This window comes from Quercus robur, chromosome 2 (genome assembly GCF_932294415.1).
Source record: "Quercus robur chromosome 2, dhQueRobu3.1, whole genome shotgun sequence".
NCBI lineage: Eukaryota > Viridiplantae > Streptophyta > Magnoliopsida > Fagales > Fagaceae > Quercus > Quercus robur.
Window position 1 is genome coordinate 80,293,514 of NC_065535.1, and position 22,345 is coordinate 80,315,858.

Below are 22,345 nucleotides of genomic sequence, written 5' to 3' on the forward strand. Positions count from 1 at the left end.
TTGGTCTGTTCATGAAACTAGACAAGAGAAAAGGTTTTTTCATAGTTAACGTCATACTCCTAATGAACCCTTAGGCCACAAGATGAACTTTATATTTCTCAGTAGTGTTATTGGAATTAGTTTTAATCTTGAGGACATGCGGAACCAAATACATGAAAGTGTTGATAGTCAAGAGTTGAACCAAACACCCTCTCATAATGTTATAATGCTATTATCTAATCTTTTTTAAATCCACATTTTTCTACATCATTATTAGGCGTGTACAAAAAACCGTTTAGACTGAACTAACCGACCAAATTGGATTGAAAATTTGGTCTCGTTTGATTTTTTTTAGGGATCCAATCAATCCCAGTCCTCCATTTTTAAAAATTTGGGCTTCAATCTTGGTCTCGGTTTTGCAAACAAAAAAAAGACCAGACTGAACCAAATTCTTTATACATGTAATTTTTTTACTATTTTATAAATACTTTTTTATATAAAAAAAAAAACCCTAATGTGATCTTCAAAAAAAACTTAATTTTTTACCCTAACACATAGTACTGTAATTTCACACAATATCCCTGCCATTGGATTATATGTCCTTTACGTTTTTAAAATTTGTGCCAAATATTGTGTTAATCAAACTTTATTTTCTATTTGATTCATAAACCCATTTTTTATTCATAATTTTAAACTATAAAAAACTTGAACTTTAAACATTTAATTAATAACATAGTTATTGATATTTAATCATCTTTAAATTTTACAAGTATGGAGAATATACAAAGATAATGTAACCTAAAGATAGATTTGCCAGAATTCATATTCAATTAAAAAATATAGAGTGTAATAATATGTATGTAATGTGTTTTTTTTTTTTTTTTTTGAAGGGATATTTTCTTGAGTTACAAATAGTATTAAATTATATTAGTTTAAGATCATTAGCATTGGGTGTGTTAAAACCTAAAACACCCAAAATGATATTTTAGCACATCACATACCAAACAATGACCTTCATCCAATTGCTATTTGCCAAAAAAATTTAGCATTTGTTACAGTGATTAGTTACTAGCAATGCTACTTAATTTTTATTCACATCTTTTCTCTCCTCTTAGAGCTCTCTCTTTTCTCTCAAGTGACAGCGTTGTGGGTGGCAATGATGGGTCAGCATTGTTGGGTTGTGTATATTGGTTGTGGGTGGTTCGTGGGTTTATAGTGGTGGTGGGTTCTAATCTGGTCACATGTTATGGGGTGGTGGTGCTAGATTTTGAGGGTTCTAATCCGTTCATTTTAACTAATCTAATTGAAATTAAATGAGAAGTGTATGTTTTTCAATGTCCAACTTATATTCTTATGTCTTTCAATTCTCTTTAAATTTATGTATCTTTATACCATCAATAGGGTGTTTTGTTTGTTTGTTTGTTTGTTTGTTTTTTTTTTTTTTTTTTTTTTGAGATGAAAGATAGATACCATCAATAGTTTTAAAAGTAATATATGGTGTATTTATGTGTTGTGGTTGCAAGAATGGGGAAATTAAAAAATCTATGCGTTAATATAAATACTTTTGTTCCTTATTCCGTGTATTTTTTAGTTTTATAAATTTATAGGCGATTTAGGGCCCGTTTGGTAGAAGAGTTTGAGTAATGTTGTTTGTATTTTTTTGAAATACGTATGGTGAAAAATTGTGTAAAAATGCATGTAATGTTGTTTAAAAACTGAAAACATGTTATTAAAATGCTCTACCAAGCAGGCCCTTAATTTTTTTTTATACAAGATAAAATTTATACTCTAACTTAATTTAAGTGTATATGTGTGTGAAACTTCCTCCTGAAAACTTGAACCCTAACCCTTACTCCCCACACCCCACAAGCATTTATACATATGGAATGACCACCACACCAAAGGTGCACGGTGGTCAATTTTGAAACTAAAGACATTCAACATTTTCTTATATATTAAATTTTGATTTGATTAAAAATTTGAACCATGTAGTTTTTATTTATATATATTTTTTTTATTTCTAATTATTCTTGAAACTTCAATGGGCATATACCAAAAATGATGACACTAAGAAAAAAAATCTATTTATTTATAACTTTTGTCTTTTGCGTGTAGTCTAATTAATAGACTATTTCGTGATCTTCAAAAAAAAAAACAAAATCGTGATCTTTATCTTTAATTAGTAGACTATTTGGCTTCAATTAATAGGCCACATTCCATCTCCTTTGGCTTCCCCCATTAATTAATAGGCCACACTCCAGCTTCTGAACAGTCATCGAATTCGAAAGCCATGGCTTCAACAAAGAACGACTACGTTGTCTACTCCCCTCTCCCTCCCAACCCCACCGCCCAAAACGTCGTCTTCCTCCCTGTATACCACCCCGCTCCAACACGACGCCGACTTCTCCTCCGCAAATTCCTCATCGGCGCCACCTCTCTCTTCCTCCTCTCCCTCTCCATCTATTTCCTCTACCCCTACGACCCCACCATCCAACTCGCCCGCCTCAGACTCAACCGCATCAAAGTCAACTCGTCCCTGGGACTCACTCTCGACCTCTCGTTCTCTCTCACCGTCATGGTCCACAACCGTGACTTCTTCTCGCTCGACTACGATTCCCTCGACGTGTCGGTGGGGTACAGAGCGAGAGAGCTAGGGTTTGTGAGCTCCCAAGGTGGCCGCGTCAGGTCCAGAGCTTCGTCCTACGTGAATGCCACGCTCGATCTCAACGGATTGGAGGTCATTCACGACGTCTTTTACTTGCTTGAAGATTTGGCCAAGGGAGTGATCCCTTTCGATACTGATACCCAAGTCAATGGCGTGTTAGGGTTCTTCTTGTTCAAAATTCCTCTCAAGGTATATATACATTATAGAACCTTGCTCATCATAATTCAATAGTGTTGCATTTGATTTTTACATTTGTTGGCATTGTTTTCGATTTATGGTATGATTTGATTGGATTAAATGAGTGCTTGTGCTTTAATTAACTTATGCTTACATGGTGGGGCTAGGGTTTGGTAAAATTAGGGAAATTCGGAATCTAGGGTTTCAAGTGGTTAAGGAGAGGCATTGGTGTTCTTGTTAGAATGAATAGAGATTAAATTGCTAGGATTTTTTTTTTTTTTTTTCCTGATAAGTGATGAAATTTTATTGAAAAGAATTGCTCCATATTCACAATGATGAACACAAAGTATCTAAAAGAATTACTAGAATTAACCAGAAAAACTAAGAGAGTTGTGAAACTCAAAAAGTGGAAGTATAATGTGTAAATCCCCAAGCTGTAGACCACTCAAACAAGGTACAAACTACAAATCAATGAGGATCTCAAATGATTGCTTTTGTTTGAAATTATAATTAATAACTTGTAATGATATGGAGGAGAAACCTCTTTTACACCGGGTGTGCTCACTAAGTGTTTCTAAAGAAATATGTTATATAAGGCTTCAAGGTTTATTAAAAGGTCTAAAAGAGATCATGGTGTTGTAGTTGCTCTGTTTAGTAGTTGGCATATGAAGGCTTAGAAAGCATAATGCTATCTGCTAATTGGTTGGGTGAATTTACAAAGATGGAAATATTGTGGTGGATATGCATGGACTTAGAGAGGAGTGGCTGGATTGGTGATATGGTTATTGAGTTTCATGTTCATCACCTTCCTAACTAATTAACAAACTAGGATGGAATTTTTTTTTAAAAAGAAATATCGAAAAAAAAAAAAATATATATATATATATATATGGAAAATGAGAAGGATGGGGAAGGGGGATTCTAAAAAGTGAGCTCTGTTTAATGGTTTGTGTCTTGCGAAGATGAGTACCAATTATCTTTGTAAATGTGGTATACTTATGGATATAATGGTGAATGAGAGAAAGATCATAATAGAGTTTTTCTGTTTTTTGGATAGAAGATTCAATAATATATATAGAGAGAGTACTGGTTAACAATGGTCTAGCTGAGAGGATGTGAAGTTAGCAACTTAGCATGGTTTGAATGTGTAGAAAGGAAGGGAGGGGAGTGGTGGGTTTATCTTTGAGGATTAATGCCTTAATTAAGGATGTGATTTTTCACAAGGTCATATGTCTCAATTATATATGCCCATGCTGCAGTTTCAAAATCTTCAAGGCAAAGCTCAAATAATGTCACGATAACAATTGATTTAGATATGTGCATCAAATAAGTTGGCAAATTTACTCTTTTACCTTTTTATATACTATCATTATTTGCTTTACTTGACATAAACCAGTCATCAGTTCACATAAGTAAAGAAACAATCTTGAGCTCTGAATCTATAGATTGATTATTTGGAAATATTTGTATGTGATTGCGTGGCTTTTTGCAATAACTAAGTATGTTGCAAAACAGAAGCAGTACGCTCACTGCATTAAGAAACGGTATGTTAAGGAAATTTTAGTTTGTTCTGATAATTCCATAGCATTCTCCTACAAGCTTTATTCTGTTACATGATGCATCTTCTTTCTCCATGTGTTTAAACTGTGTTCCAACATGTACATCAGGCAAGAGTATCCTGTGAGGTGTATGTAAATACGAACAACCAGACAATTGTCCACCAGGATTGCTACCCTGAGGTGAGCTTTTACTTACTTTACTGTATTGCAGATTATATAAAATTGCTGTTTCAGTTGCACACATAAGGAAACTTTTCTGTCATATCAAAACTAGCTTTTGATTTCGAGATTGAAAATTTGGTGCTCGCTAAGTATAAACACTTACTAAATCTAGCTGAAACACAGTTCTTGATGTTATAATTATACATTAAAAGGATCACTCCAATTCTAATGAGCTCTAGCTCAACTGGCTCTTCCTCCCCTTATAAGTAGTGCTCAGTGGAGGGTGAGGTTGTTGGATCAAGACCCATTGGGTGCATGTGTAACTTACCAATAAAAAAAAGGTTAAGCCCAGTTCCATCTATAGATGAAGTTGAGTTACCTCCAGCTCCAAAATTAACTATCATCCAGTTTGGTTTCCTACTAAGGCACATGGTTATGAAAATCACAACCCAGATTGTAGGATAGAATGAGAAATAGATCTTGATCAGTGCACCATCATTAATACAGCAAACTGGGGTAGAATCTCATAGGATCTCAATCCCAAGCCAATCTATATGATTATATACCACAAGTACTGCCGATTTGAAAGGGATATTGTTTGAGAGAGGAGTTTAAGAAATATATGGTTGGTGCTAATATGTGTTTGGTGACCTCAAGAAATGGCCATATATTGTAACTGACTTTTGGGAGGGGGTGGGGGGTGGAAGTTCAGATATATTACTATTGGGTTTGTTTTGTTCTATATCCATTGACGAAAAATAAGGATCAAACTAGGTTTAGAAGAGAGGTGACATTTGGAGGACTGGAATTTTGTCACTGATGGGATTTGAATCATATGATATTGTGGATAGCCAGCTTGGTAGGTGGACCTTTCACCTTTGTTGTTTTTTATTTGTTTGGTCAATTTGACAGGAAAACCCATTCTGCTTCTTACAAATTTCCCGAAAGGCAAATTTGCCTCCTTGTTTCTGATGCTATATAGATACCTATATGCAACCCTGGATGATATTTAAGTTCCTATATACTAAGCAAATTGAAAGTTGAAATTAGAGGTGATGAAAGTATAAATATATTACAAGTTTTGCCCATCCATTAGGTTGAGTCTAGGGTGCTAAAAGATGTTAAGATTTGATGAATTGAAAGTTGAAAGCATCTTTGAATTTTGATTATGTTTGTCATGAATAATTTTTGAGCTTGAACAACCATAATTGGAGTTGGTCTTGAACCGAACTTAAGGTTGCAAAACTGAAAGAGTGCTAAATGAGTTTCATTAGCTTTTGCGCACTGAGAAGGAAATTCCATCTCCTGGGATGATTAATGAAATACTCAAGTTCCATCAATTGTATAAATTAATTACTAGCTTCTTCGCACTTGCTCCCATGCGTGTTTAAAACTTTAAAGACTCCTTTTTTTATTAAATAAAAGCTAATTTTATTCCTCTATTTGTAGTTTTAGATTGTTATAGATAATTTAATTTGATACTTAGCAACATGGTGTCAAATTTTTCTTCTTTCTTTTTTTATTTTATTTTTATTTTATTGATTCTTTAAAATACATAATCATTTTTATTTATATTTAATGGAAGGTAGTCTACTAGTCTTACAATCCTCAATCCAACCACATAATCCAATTCGTGAGACCCTCTCACCAATCATACATGGGATCCTAATTTTGACAACCATGTTGATTGCTAATGCATACCCATCCTTTCCCAACAGAGAGGGTAGCAATTTACAGGATATGCTGCCCGTGTGAAATGTGGTTTCCTGTGCATGGCGAGTGGAAACCAAACAAGAAATGAGATGAAATGTGAGGAGTGGTTAAGCTCATGTAATTGTCCTAATACTGTAGCTATAATTGTTGATTTCCCCCCATTTTTTGGTTACATATTTAATATTTTGAAGCATCAAGGTTTCTTTTGCTAATCCATTTACTGGTTTTTGTTTTTTGCAGTGATGGGGTAGATATTATATAAATGCAGCAGAGATTCTTAATGACAATTGACAAGATGGAAGCTGAACATTGAGTTGGGTGTCGGAGGTAAATTATTGAAGGCCTTGGGACCCAAGTGAAGAATACAAATACCTGATTCCTGTTTATTCTCAGTGCATTTGTGGCCCAAAATTCTGAGGGATGATTGGTATGGTTTGTATTGGTCTTAGTCTGGGTGTTGAACCAGCAGATCTTCTGTCAAACTCTCTTTTTCTCCTGTATATATATATATGAAGAGATGTAATACAGTCTTTGTGATATGGTGTGACCTTTTCTAAAATCTCAGTAATAATTAGAATATTTACTTTACAGATGGGTGGATTAAGAAACAAAAATTTAACAACCTCAGCAAATTAAGTGAAAAATATTGAGTGATGGTGCCAAACGGGTAGGGTATTTTGAGTGATGAGTGATGAGTGATGGAAATTGAGTAACGGAAATTGAGTGACGGAAATTGAGTGATGAAAAAAATGGATCCAAACACTGCCTAAGTCTTGTTATCTCTTTCTTGTTGGACATGCCTGATGGTTGTGTCCGATTGGCTTGTAAGAGAATTTTCAGTTGGGCACATGTTTGGCTGCGAGGTATGTGTGGCTTATGTGATACCTGTCATATGGGGTCTAATAAAGGAGTTCTTGTTATCAAGAGTTTTGGAACTCATTAGTATTATCTGCACTCTTTTTTAAAAAATGTCAGGCATAGTTGTCAAAATCGCGATCTAAATCGTAGGATCACACGATGTTACGATCTTACCGCACCAAAACGTTTAAGATTGCACTAGGATTGTAAAAAATGTGAGATCGTATGAGATTTTATCGATCCTACTAAAAACATAAATTTTTGGTTTTTTTTTTTAATGAAGCTTTAAGGGGTTTATTTTTTATGTTGTGATGGTATGACTTTTTATTTTATTTTTATAAAATTATGTTAACCTAAGCAAATGTTTTTTAGTTTCTAGTTCATTTGTAATCAAAATGAATGAATGCTTCATTATTTCTAAATGAAGAATTTGATGTTGGCTTTGTTGTCTTTTAAGCTATAATGTTATTCAATTTGTTTGGTCAATATACTAATTTGTTTTTTAATATTACTAAAATATTTTTTTTTTATCAGTTATGCTTGTATTTGTATCTTGATTGATTGATTGATTTTTTTGAGTATGTTCTTTAATTGTTGCTGAGTGGTATAACTTGAATAGTTGAGTGTGAAATTGTATCTTAATGTCTTTTGCAGTTCTAGTATACAAATATATAATGTCTACATAGATGATGAAATGGATGATGATATCTTTTACAGTTCTAGCATACAAATATATAATGTCTACATAGATGATGAAATAGATGATGATGTTAGGAATTTAGGATGGTCGTTATAAGAACCTTAGAATGGAAATAATTAAATGTTCACTTCACCTTAATATTCATCTTGCTTTTGGATTTTATATTATAGTTAGCTAGTTTCCATTTGCTAACTTATTTTGGATTTCAAACTTGGAACTTAGAACTTAGAAAATATTTTTCATATGTTTTGATAAATATTTTGGTATTTGATTGCTAATTAAATATTTATTGAACTTTTTAAATATATTGGGTCAAAACTTAAATATATTTGTTTTGTTAGTATAGATTTAGCGATGTATGACATGTAAATTACATCATATGATGTAAATCTTAGTTTTTTTATGAATGAATTTATAATTTACGTGATTATTCAATATACAAAGTCATTATCAATGTGTTTTTTGCTTTAAATCTGAAAATATGTAGGATCTTATGATTCACGATCCGATCCTACGATCTTACCTATCTTCAATGATCCTACGTAGGATCTTGATTTTGACAACCTTGATTCCAGGATTTGAATCCCTCTTCCCTAATTATTATACCTATCGAATTATCTTTAAAACTAAATCATGATATAGGAGCTACAATTGTATACTCCCAAGGGGAGTCTGAATTACTCACTCAAATGCAATTATTAATTACTTACGCCTAACATTATTGGGTATCTAATACGGAGGTTTCCAAAATTAGAATTTTTCATTGGATGTGAATCCATGATGATTCTTTTTTTTTCTAAGCTTGATTACTATTGACGTATATTCTAGCAAAAACTAGAATCCTTCGTTAGACGTGAATACTTTGATTACTACTGAAGTCTATTCTAGCAAAAAGAAAAATCATCTACGGCATTCTAGCTTATTCTAGGAATTGGATATGTGCCCGGTTCCTCCTACATGAAATATACAAAAATCAGCCTTGTAAGGATAAACATACAGACTATTGGCATGGGTTCTTAATTCTTATTTCATAAATCTGTGAGCTCCGATCCTGACCTCTGCACCACCTCAAAACACTTTCTTTCCACAATCCACTAATTTAATCACACCTTGAATACTATGGAAGCATTGTAATGCGGCAAGATAAATGATTTTTTAGTTATTTTTCCATCAAATTCATCGTTGAGAAAGCCAATGTTTTTTCCTATATAACTGCATGAGAGGCAAAAGGCTAAAGTCTTCTCATGGATGTCTTATTGCATGTTTAACATTGGCTTCCACAATGCAGAATTCATCACTATCGCTATAAGTATTATACAAATACAACCCTCGCTTTTTTTTCTTTCTTTCTTTCTTTCTTTTTTTCTTCTTTTTTTTTCATTTTGGGAAATTATTTGGAGGACTTAAAAAACCTCATTTCAGACAGACCAAAAATAAAGGAGAGAGAAGAAAAGTGATTAATATAAACAATTAAACAAAGACTGAAAACATAAGCCGTATACGGTATAAGAGAAAGAGAGGACTCAAATTTCCTCTGATCCATCCAGAAATATCCAAATTCATTCATGAGAAACCGTGAAAGGAAGGGATTATATATAGAACAACCATAAATCAGTATATCATATTCCTTTGTTCTCTTACAGAACTCAACAAACAGACCTTTTAACATACTTTAACTAGTTGTGGACCCATATTCTCTTAGCACCCGACCACCCCAAACATACCCAGCTGCATGATGTTGCCTGCAACGAAATGAACCTGGATGCCCCGTTGGTGAACACACACACTGCTTTATCGAGCCTCCACCACCACCACCACCACCTCCTGAACCCTCTCCAGCCACAGCTGTTGATGCATGCCTTGTCACTGTTTCAACCACCATAGGTGCCTGCAACTGCAAAACAAACCATCTGTGATGCACCGTTAAGTCTCTAACGCCACCCAAAGGCATTCCTGCAGGGTAGCACATTTTTCCTCTCCTTTTTTTTTTTTTTTTTTTTTTTTTTTTTTTTTTTTTTTTTTTTTTTTTTTTGTATGTGAGGAGAGGTTTAAAAGAAAAGAATCTTTATGGCATTATATGGGTAGGAAGGAAAGAAAAGGAAGGAGAGGTGACTAAGTAAAGTTTTGGCATAAAGAGCTTTTTTAGTTATTCCCCTCAAAGGTTATATATATATATATATTTGCTCCTTCCTAATTAAGCTTTAAGAAGGAGTTGTCATTTTTGTGTGTGTAATGTGTAGTGTATGGGTGAAAAATTCTAGTACTACAACTCATTTTATATTTGTTTTCACAACTATTCATTCATAACTATTCAATATGACAAAATATAAATAATAATAAAAAACGATAAATTTATATAAAAGTAATAAACACTATTCTTAAACAGACTATTATTGTATAGACTGGAACTATATTAGTTCTCCCTTACAAAGAAGTGAGTTCCAGGAAAAAAATGGGTAATTACCCATAAAAAACAAACTATTTAGTTAGTAGGGTCCGTTTACAAACTATATATATTTTTAGCAACTCGAGCCTCAAAGACTCGATTTTGGCCCCTAAATCGAGCCTCTAAGGCTCGATTTTCATGGGTTATTCCTGTCTGATGTGGCACTTTGTCCAGGTGGCATCTACATGGAAATCGAGTCTCTAAGACTCGATTTCCAACCCAAAAATAAAATATTAATAACCCAAAATGCAACCCAAAATGCAGAAACAGCGGAAAAAAAGGCAGAAAGAAAGAAAAAAAAAAAAAAAAAAAAAGAGAGAAGAAGAAGAAGAAGGAATGGCGACACAGGCCGCACGCGACAGATCCAGGCCGGCGACCCAGGCCGCCGCGCGACCCGGCGACCCAGGTCGCCACGCGACTGTTTTTGGGTTTTTTTTTTTTTTTTTTTTTTTTTTCTTTCTTCTCTGATGAACACATTCTTCTCTGGTTTTTTTTTTTTTTTTTTTTTTTTTTTTTTTCCTTTCTTCTCTGATGAACGCGTTGTTGTGGTTTTCTTTTCCTGCTGCCCTTGTGGTTTTTTTTTGTTTTCGTTTTAAATGTAAATCGAGTCTTAGAAACTCGATTCTCATGTAGATGCCATGTAGAAAAAGTGTCACATCAGACAGGAACAACCCATGAAAATCAAGCTTTAGAGGCTCGATTTAGGGGCCCAAAATCGAGTCTTTGAGGCTCGAGTTGCTAGAAATATATATAGTTTGTAAACGGACCCTACTAACTATATAGTTTGTTTTTTATGGGTAATTACCCATTTTCGCCTGAGTTCCATCATGCAATAATTTTCCATCATAAACCTGCCACTTACAATAATCATTAAAGTTGATATGGCAATGGTGGTATTCTTTTGGAATAATTATGTATGCGTTCGTTAAGGTGACGAGGCCTAAGAGAGGAGACACTCACATGTACACCTGTCCAGACCATTGCCTAATAAGATAAGGCACCGGCCTACATGTTTCCCATCAAAGATTGGGTGCCACGTAGGTTAGTTACATACAGTTAGTGCTGCCATCTGGCACTGCACCACTGGCTTTGGCAGACTGGCACATAAAACTAAGTGCCACTTCGTATTTGCTAAGGTGCCTAAGTTTTTCATTAGGTCTTGTTTGTAGCTGATTATTTCTTTGACTTGGATGAATTAGGGGGTGTTTAGTATATTCATTTAAAAATTAAAAATACGTGTGGAAATATATGTGAATGAAAAAATATATAAAAATACGTATAATATTGTTTAAAAACTGAAAATATCTATTTAAGTGAGTGTACCAAATGCGACTGTAAGGACACAATTTGTAGCGACCCCAAAATGATATTGGGTTCGTATGTTTAAGGGCCCAAACAATATCATTTGTAGAGCGTGGGCTTGAAAGGCTAGACCTGGGTCACTGAACAGCGGTTAGCCATGGTTTTTATGGAAATTTACATGAAGGTAAACCTAACGTGTCTAACAAAACCTTTTTCTGATGCGGCAATGAGTGGTTCCGGTCTTTAGACCTCGTCCGAGGAGCTTAGCGTTCTTCTTCTTCTCCTTTTTTAAGACTTCGTGGTCTGGGGAACCCCCTTTCCATTGGTTCTTTTTCCCTTTTATATTAACATTTACCCTCCCTCTAGTATCCACGTGTAAGCTCCACTTTCTGGGGTTGAGACTTGTCCTATCAGCCCATACCTAGAGTGGTTAGGAGTAGTTGTAAAAGTTGAATAGTATGGTGAAGAGCATGGACCTATCAGACGCGGAGTTCTTTATTACAGTATTGGCAGCTTTTTCACTTGGCCTGTTCCTGCACTGGGCTCGTCCTTTCCTTTAGGGGCTCTATGGGGTGCCGAGCATAAGATCGTCCCCGGCCATATCCTTAGCCCTTTTTTAGACTTTCATTATGCGTCCTCGGCAATAGTTCTCCTCGGCTCAGACTTTGGACCCTAATGTAAAGGGGGTCGGGGCCACAAATTCTCTGACCCCACAGCAACCTTAACCCCTAATTTCTCAAGATGCCTGCATGCATGGCTTTATTTGGTAATTGGTAAAGGAAATTGGTATGAGATTAATTAGAATCTAGAATTATAGGAAAGTAAAACTCTTTTTTTTTTAAGGAGGAAAGTAAAACTAAAAGAAAGTTTACATCCACAATATTTTCACAACAATATATTTCACAACAAACCCTAAATAGTAAATTGTTATTAGTTTTAATTTGAATCCACCACTAAAATTATTATTTTTACCTATTAATAACAGCTAATAATAACTTACCATTTAAAATTTTTTTGTAAAAGTATTATAAAAATATTGCGAGCTAGCATTTCTTAAAACTAATAAAATCAGTAAATGCTTTTAGCTTAATTTCTAAACTGCCAATTTTAGGTTAGAGTGGACGATTTTTTTCAATCAAGGGGATGAAACTTTTAGGTGGGTGAAGGATGAACGTAGGCTCTACTTTTCCTAGTCAGATTCTTAACCTTAGTTCGGTTCCTTTATGGATGGTAGGAACTAGCACTGTGGCTGTAAAGCAGTGCCACTTCTAGTACGTGCGGCGGTGCGGGTTGCAGCCACACATGCCCTTTGGGAAATAACAATAGAGATGCCAAGAAAGGCACTTATGATATCACACATCCAATTTAATACTGAAAATGTTATATAACCTTTACTGTCTAAGGTTTAGTGGGTTTTAAAAATATGAAATTGTTACTAAGTTCGTTGTAGGTTAAAACTTCTTTTAAAAAATCGATTAATTCAATCCCTTGCCTATACCAAAAACTAATTGATATCTTAATCTGATGATAATAAACTATTATCAAGAGCAGATATTATAAGTTGAAACTTTCTTTACAAAATTAACATTATTAAATATTTTTAAAATACAACCGTTAGATTGTATATTCTTTATGCTTTTATTGCATATGTCAAATTTTGTGCTAATCAAATATTATTTACACTTCATAATCTATAAACTTATTTTATATGTATAATTTTAGATTACAAAAAATTGCAATTTAAACAATTGCTTGATAATATATCTATTGTTCTTTAATTTTTTGAAAATTTTGCAAGCATGGATAATATAAAATAAAAATGTAATCCAACGGTTAATTTGTCAAAATTTGCATCCAATAAAAAGTTATTAAGTGAAGTTGTAACATTAGACTACAATCAAGTTTACAGCCAAACTTTGCTCTTAAAAATATAATAAATAAATATCATAATTATTTTTGTGATTCGGAAGACAGTGATACTGATATGATATCTAATCTGTTGCACCTTACTTGATTCAAATGGTAGAGTTTATTTATTTATTTATATAATTATTTTTCTGAATAAATGAGAATACAAAAGCCTAAGGGCCAAGCCCATCTCAACTTTGACAAAAAAAACTAAGACGGGAAGGTAGAGCTGAGGACAGGCCCCCGGGAAGAACAAAAAACAGCCCAAAAAGCTAAATTATGGGCTAGAAAATTTAAGTCTTTCTGAACAAAATTAGCTAGCCAGATCGAGCAAAATGAATCCAAAATTGATCTAACCTCAGCAACATTGTTTTTTCAATTTCTCGATTAGAGTAACTTGGGACTTGGTTTATTGAATTGATGACATTCAGCATCCAAGAAAACATATTTGAGCTCAAGCTTTGATGCTTCCTCAGCCATCAAAAGAGACGCATGGGCCTCGGCCCAATTTACAGATTCTTTAACGTGAGATCCTGTCCAAAGTCCTAACATGGCATAGCATTCCAAATCGAAAGTTTCAAACTACCTTTACTTATTTATAGACAATATTTTTACAACAAATCCTAATAGCAGGTTATTACTAGTTGTTATTGTCGAGGCAAAAAATAAATCTTAGTGTTAGGTTCAAATTTAAACTAATAACAACTAACTACCTATGATTTGTTGTAAAAATGTTGTAAACATAACATCTCTCTCACTTATAACGTTGGTAATAATTAAAACAATGTACGTTGAGAAAGAGTTGCTTATAACCCTTTTTTTTTTCCTTTTTTTTTTTTTTTGAGAAAGAAGTCCGCATATTATTAAGGGAGGCCAGTGAAAGAGTTGCTAACTTGATATGCTCTTCTCTTAGCAACAACAAAAATAATAATAAGGCGAAAAACTCATTTTCATCCCTACATTTTAACGCGATTCCCACTTTGGTTCCTATCTTTTATTTTCACCGCTTTTAGTCCATATTTAGAAAAACGCGTTCTGTTTTAGTCTCTACCGTCATCTCACTAACAGAAAATATCCACATGACAGACAGAGTGCATTGTTGGCACTCGAAACGCCTACGTGTCCATTAAAATAATAATAATAAATTTTAATTTGGCATTTAAATAATGCTACATCAGCATTTTAATATTAAAAAAAGCCACATCATTCTTTTTTCTTTTCTTTAATTATTTTAAAATAAAATAAATTAATAATTAATAATTAAAATAAAATTTTCTTTTCTTTTCATTATTTTGTTGGAAGATCATCTTTGTGTTCTTCGTGTTCTTACCATTCATATTCTTCATGTTTTTAGTAAATTAATTCCTATTTTCTTGTCTTTTCTTTTCTTTGCCTTTCCAGTACTTTCTTTATAACCAAACAAATCAAAATTCAAAACTTAGATCAAACAATAATCAACATACACCAACCGAAATCCAGAAATCAACATACACCCACTAAATTGAAAACCTAGAAATCAACATACACCAACAATCAAACCCAGAAACATATCTGCATATTCAGAAATTTTAACCCAACATACACCCACTAAAATCAAAAGACCCACATCCTCTTTGTTCACAAAATCAACACCAATCTCCAAGTTGGAAACCCACCAATCCATCGAAACACAAAATCAAATCCAACTTGGAAACCCATCGATCTCCACCATCCTCCAAATCCCACCATTCTCTCAAACCCAACCTTTGGAATCATAACCCACAAATCCACCACAGATCAATGTACCAATCCACCATAAACCCAAATCAACAAATCTCACAAACCCACGAACCCACAAATCCATAAACCCAAATTAGCAAAACTCACAAACCCACAACCCACAAACCCAGATCTACACCACTAAGTTGAGAGATAGAGAGATGAAAGAGAGAAACTTGCCTATCTGGGAGAGAGAGACAACGATTCGTGAGAGTGGGTCGGTCACAGGTGGTCAAAGAGAGACTTGAGCGAATCATGAGAGTGGGTCAGTCACAGGTGGTGAGGCGATGAACCACCGTCGGTTTTAGTGGCGGCGGTAGTGGAGATGAGCAAAAAGGCCGGCCATGGAGTTAGAAAGAGTTGTAAGCTTAGTTGGGGAAGAAAATGAAGAACACATAGTTCTAAGTTCTTCATGTTCTTCCAAAAAAAAAGAAAAAAAAATTAACTAATTTCTTTTCTTTTTAAAAAAAAATAATTAGGTTAGAAATTTTATTATTATTTTTATTTGATGTAACTTTTTTTAAAAATTAAATTGCTGACGTGCCATTTTTAAAAATGCAAATAAATTTTTTATTATTATTTTAATAGATGCGTAGGTGTTCTGAGTGTCAATAGTGCACTTCGTCTGCCACGTGGAAATTTTCTGTTAGTGAGATGAAGATAGGGACTTAAACAGAACATGTTTTTCTAAATAGGGACTAAAAGCGGTGAAAATAAAATATAGGGACCAAAGTAGAAATCGTGTGAAAATATAGGGACGAAAATGAGTTTTTCGCCTAATAATAATAATAACATGCTCTTCATTTTGTACATCTTGCTCTTAACTAAATGCAGCTTGACGGTATAAAGTTTAAACATTAATGTCTCGCATTGGTAGAATGATGGTTCTTTTTTTTTTTTTTTTTTTTTTTGGCTAAGTATGATGGTTCATATTCTTGGTAACTTTTAGGCCGTGCTTTTGCAATGGAGAAAGTTTGCCCTCCAATCCTGATTAAAAACTGACACGTGTCATTGTCATATACAAAACATATGACCAACTTCCATACTTTATAGTTAACTACACCCATCTATTTCTGTCAATTAAAAGAAAAAATAATAATTTAAACTAATCTGCTCTCTCTCTCTCTCTCTCTCTCTCTCTCTCTCTCTCTCTCTCAAATAACTCAAACTAGTTTGAAGCCAAACTTTGTGCCTTTTGTAATTATGCATGTTTTCACTAAGCTACCAAAAGAGTCTAAATTTTCAAAGAATTTTTATAATATTGCATAACAACAATATTGTAAGAATTTGAAAACTTTTGGCTTTTTCTTTCCAAAAAAGCATTAAAAAAATATATATCTATTAACAAAAAGTTTGGATTTATTAGAACATCTCTACCGGATTTTACTTTCTCACCCAATTAACGACGAGAGAAGAAACCATTTTTTTTATTTTGCCTACTTACTTTTTCAAATACACTATTTATTATCTCATTTAAATATTATAATCTTCTTTTATTCTTCCTTTACTCTTTCTTTCTCAATAAATATATTTGAGAATTGGATCTCGCGAAGCACTTGCATTAACAACATATTCAATCATAGGATTGTATCATTTTAATTTTCATACTAACATTTTTTTTTCAAGAGCTATATTTTTCAAATCAGATCTCACAAAGCACATGCAGCAACATCATATCTAGTCATAGGATTATCAAATTTTAATTTTTGTACTCACATTATTTAACTATGTTTTTTTATTATAATAAAATTATTTAATTATGTTATTCTTTGTTGTAATTTGAAAATTTTCTAATCTATATTAGTCTTATTAGAAAAACAGAGGAGAGTTCTGGAGAATTGAAACTCTACTTCATTGAACAATCAAAATGAATTGAATACACTGATACAATCAAATGCGTATATATATACATCAAATCCCTCCACAAGTAACTAACTAGCAGCTAGCAGAAATAACAAAACTAATACACGTGCCTGTCACATGCTGAGTTAAATACATATACAAAACTAAACTACATGCCGTTTACTGTACAAACTGATTCTCTGGAACTTTGCTTCTTATCTGTGCTCTTGATTTTGCTCCTCTTAGCTCCATTACTTCCTTTAGCATCTTGACACCCCCCCCCCCCTTCAAGTGGAAGAGGGCCATGAATATTGACCATATTCAACTTGGATACAAGAAAGAAAAATTGTTGGGCATTCAAGGCTTTGGTTAACAAGTCTACAATTTGAGAATTGGTCCTAACATGTAACATTCTGACATACCCTTCCAAGACTTTATCTCTGACAAGGTGACAATCAATCTCTATATGCTTTGTTCTTTCATGAAAAACAGGGTTTGCAGCAATGTGAAGGGTTGCCTGACTATCACAGAACAAGAGGGTTGCTTGAGGGTGCTTTATTTGAAAATCATGAAGAACATATAAGAGCTAAATGATCTCATAGACTGCTACTGCCATTGATCTGTACTCAGACTTTGCTGAAGACCTTGAGACTGTTTGTTGCTTCTTTGACTTCCATGAAATCAAAGATTCACCAAGGAATATGCAAAAACCAGTGATAGATCTCCTAATGTTAGGGCATGAAGCCCAGTCTGCATTAGCAAAAGCCTTCAAGTGTAGTTCTGATTTGCTTGAGAAAAACAACCCTTGGCCTGGTGAACTTTTTAGATATTGCAAGACCTTATGAGCTGCTTACAAATGAGACTCTCTAGGATGTGCCATGAACTGGCTTTAGTCTATTCATAGCAAAGGTTATGTCAGGCCTAGTTATTGTCAAGTATAGCAACCTTCCTATCAATCTTTTGTAGGAGCTTGGATCTTGAAACTCCTTCCCCTCATACTTACTAAGCTTGAGATTTTGATCCATAGGCACTTTGGCTGGTTTACAACCTAACATGCTAGCATCACCCAACACCTCAAGTGTGTACTTTCTTTGGCATAAATTGATACCATCAGTAGTCCTTGCAACTTCAAGGCCTCAGAAAAACTTCAAATCACCCAAATCTTTTAACTTGAACTGTTGATCCAATAAAATCTTCAACTCATCAACTGCTTGCTTGTTATCACTAGCAATCAATATATCATCAACATAAACCAATAGAGCAATAAAGGAAGTAGAGGTCTTCTTAATGAAAAGAGAGTAATCAGCCTTGGACTGTGTAAATCCGAGAAGAACCAATGTAGTGGAAAACTTGGCAAATCACTACCTTGAAGCTTGTTTTAGTCCATACAAGGATTTAGTAAGCTTGCATACCAGTGACTTCTTCCTTCAATTCACCATGAAGGAAGGCATTATTTACATCATGTTGACAAAGATACCAACCTTGCACATCAGCCACTGCAAGAAGACATTTAACAGTAACAAGCTTTGCAACAGGTGAGAAAGTTTCAATGTAATCAAGGCCTTCTTTCTGTATGAAGCCTTTAGCCACCAACCTGGCTTTATATCTTTCCACAGTGCCATCAGATTTGTACTTCACCCTATATACCCACTTACAACCAATTGTCTTTTTATGAAATGGAAGAGCTGTGGGAGTCCAAGTGTGATTAGCTTCAAGGGCAGAAATCTCAGCTGCCATAGCCTCTCTCCACTTGGGATCTTAAACTACTTGGTGATAGAATTTAGGCTCCTCAATTGAAGAAATGGCATTATAGAAATGCCAATATCTAGGAGACAATTTGTGGGAAGACAGGTAAGAGGATAAAGGGTAAGCAATACTAGGTTGAACTTGAGACACCTGATTGCACTTATAAGCTTGCAAATAAACAGGCCTGTGTGAAATCCTAGTTGATTTTCTAAGAGGTGGAATGGAAGCAGGAGGTGCAGCTGGAGGTGTAGTATGGACAGAAGATGAGGAATGATCAAGGAAAACATTAGACTGATTAGGATGGACATTAGATTAATTAGGGGGAATAGCAGACTGATTAGAAACATCAGAATGACCCAAGTGAATCGGTAAGGAACCAATAAGAATAGAAGAAGAAGAAGAAGAAGAAGAGGAAGAAGTGTCTGAACAAGTATGGGAATGAGGAACATGCTCAATAATAGAAGTGGAGTCTGCAAGTGGAAGTGGAATAGAAATTGGACAAGAGGAAGAGTCAAAATTAGGAGTAGATGAATTAGATAAAGGAAAAGAGGTGACACCAGATAAGGAAGAAGAAGAATTTGAAAAAGGGAAGATAGACTCATCAAAGACAACATCTCTAGAGATAGTAATCTTTCTAGTATGAAGGTTAAGGACTTTGTAACCTTTCATATTAAAAGGGTAGCCTAAAAAGACCCATGGGGAAGCTCTAGAATCAAACTTCAACCTGTGGACAGAATGGGTTGAAACAAAACACAAGCAACCAAACACTCTAAGATGAGTAAAAGAAGGCTGTTTATGAAACAAAAGCTCAAATGGGGATTTATGACCTAACAATGGCATAGGCAACCTGTTAAGCAGATAAGTAGCTATCAAAATACATTCTCCCAATATGCTGAGGGCAGATTGGATTGAAACTTAAGAGATCTAGCAACATTCAAAAGATGTTGGTATTTTCTCTTAACCACAGAATTTTGTTGAGGTGTATAAACACAACTCTTTTGATGCACAATGCCATGATCACTATAAAAGTTGGACAAAGAGAATTCAGGAGCATTATTTGATCTGATTGCCTTAATGCCAATGTTAAATTGAGTCAAAATCATATTATAAAATGAAATCAAAAGCTGTTTAACATCAGACTTAGCTTTCATGAGATATACCCAAGTAGACCTAGTGGCATCATCAACAATGGTAAGAAAGAACCTAAAACCATCATAAGTGCAAACAGAATAGGGACCCCAAACATCTACATGAATCAAAGCAAATGGCTCAATACTCATATTATTGTTTGAAGGAAATGGCAACCTCTTCTGCTTAGCCAAAGGACAGATGGTACAAATGTCATTACATTTGGAAGAAAAAGGCAAAACATCTTGCAAAGATGACATTTTATTAAAAGAAGGGTGTCCTAATCTAAAATGCCACAAAATGGATATATCTTTATTATAGACAGATGCTAAAAAAGCTGACTTGGGAAGCTTGTTGGTGGAGAGGTAGTCTGACAGAAAAGGTGGAGTCCTAGAAGTGTTGTTCTGCAGCAAGTACAGACCATGTTGGACTTCACCCACTCCAATCGTCCTCCAACATGAAAGGTCCTAAATGAAGCAAAATTGAGACAAAAAGGCAATCTTTGAGTGAGTTGACTGACAGACACAAGATTAAATGAAAAAGAAGGAACACAAAGAACATGTTCAAGGGTAAGTGAATTGGACAGTTTGACAGTACCAATGTGAGTAACATGAGCAGATTCACCATTAGGTAATTCAACAACACAATGGGAAACAACAATATAAGAGTGAAAAAGTGAAAGAGAACAAGCAATATGATCACTTGCACCTGTGTCAAGAACCCAAGTACTACCACCAAAAACAAATCTATTCACAAGCTTAGCAGAGAAAATGGAATGCTTAAGATTACCTGCCAAAAGAGTTGATTGAGAAGTAGAAGCTTGGTTGGAAGAAACACTGTTAGCCATAGCAATTGAACTATTCTGAGAATCAGATCCTCCAATCATGGCAAGCAATTTCTGACATTGCTCCATTGTGAAAGGAAATTGCTATGGAGTTGGTGTTGCAACAAACTCTTGAACAAAATCAAGAGAAGAGACCTGATTTGCCCTTGCCTTAGTCTTATATCCAGGAGGATATCCATGAATTTTGTAGCATTTTTCCACAGTATGACCAAGCAATCCACAATGGCTGCAAGTAGGCCCCTCCTTTCCTTTCTTGAAAGTCTTGGAACCAGAACCAAGATTCATTGTTTGGCTGTAAGGGCTGTGGATTTAACAAAAGGACCATTGTTGCTATATCCAACTGACCTCTGCCTTTCATCTTGAACCAACAATGAATGTACCTTATCAATAGAAGGAATGGGATCCATTAACAGAATTTGGCCTCGAATGTAAGAGAATGAATCATTGAGACCCATTAGAAGCTGCATAATTGCTTCTCTGTGATGAAGATTGGAAATCTTTTCATTCACATGGCACACACACTTCTCACAAGAACAAAGAGGAAGTTTTTTTTTTTTTTTTTTTTGAGAATCAAGAACAAAGAGGAAGTGGTTCATAGTTTTGTGTTTCATCCCATAAGATTGAGAGATTGGTAAAATAATCACTCACAGTGAGTCCCCCCTGAGAAATTATAGCAAGATCTTTCTGCAATTGGTAAACCCTAGGTCCATTGCCTTGAAAGAACATATTCTGAAGCTTCTTCCAAACTTCCTTGGCAGTCCTCTGATACACCCTACTAGTTGCAATTTTAGGGGAAACACAATTGATGATCCAAGAAACCACAATTTCATTGCTTCGTGACCAACTTTGAATAAGAAGAGGAACTTTCTCCATGGCAGAAGTCAGAGAAGTAGAGCCATCAATTAACCAAAATTTATTCTTGATCCTAAGAGCTCTCTCCATAGATCATGCCCATGTAGGGTAGTTTTCTCCTCCAATCAGTGGCTAAGATACAAGAATTGCACCACGGCTCTCGACGTGGTGAAGGAAGAAGGATGTGATTCATCAATGGTAATGCTTGTAGAAGCTTGATCAAAAGACGCCAATGATGAAGCTTTGAAAGGAAAACCCTAGCTTTTGAAAAAGAAGAAATTGAAACGAAGAAATTAGGCGGAAGCAAGAAATGATTGCTCCGACACCATATTGGAAAAACAGAGGAGAGTTCTGGAGAATTGAAACTCTATTTCATTGAACAATCAAAATGAATTGAATACACTGATACAATCAGATGCGTATATATATACATTAAATCCCTCCACAAGTAACTAACTAGCAGCTAACAGAAATAACAAAACTAATAGACGTGCCTGTCACATGCTGAGTTAAATACATATACAGAACTAAAATTACATGTCGTTTTTATCTATTATGTGAGATGACTATTGTCGTTTACTGAACAAATTGATTCTCTGGAACTTTGCTTCTTATCTGTGCTCTTGATTCTGCTCCTCTTAGCTCCATTACTTCCTTTAGCATCTTGACAAGTCTTGTGCAAATCCTTTAGAAATTACATGTAGGT

At 34.5% G+C, this 22,345-nt stretch overlaps 2 protein-coding genes across 2 annotated transcripts; one reads left to right on the top strand and one right to left on the bottom strand.

The window, feature by feature from the left end:
* The first annotated feature begins 2,172 nt into the window (after positions 1-2,172).
* On the top strand, positions 2,173-6,845 carry LOC126715248 (uncharacterized). Its single transcript, XM_050415761.1, has 3 exons — positions 2,173-2,833; positions 4,489-4,560; positions 6,496-6,845. The coding sequence occupies exons 1-3, from the start codon at positions 2,270-2,272 to the stop codon at positions 6,496-6,498; spliced, it is 639 nt and encodes a 212-aa protein (XP_050271718.1). The 5' UTR covers positions 2,173-2,269; the 3' UTR covers positions 6,499-6,845.
* A 14,026-nt stretch (positions 6,846-20,871) lies between these two features.
* Positions 20,872-21,729, bottom strand: LOC126703981 (uncharacterized). The gene is made up of 3 exons (XM_050403031.1): positions 21,436-21,729; positions 21,133-21,284; positions 20,872-21,088 (listed from the first exon to the last, which is right to left on the bottom strand). Exons 1-3 carry the CDS (start codon positions 21,727-21,729, stop codon positions 20,872-20,874), a joined length of 663 nt encoding a protein of 220 aa, XP_050258988.1.
* Between the last annotated feature and the right edge of the window lie 616 nt (positions 21,730-22,345).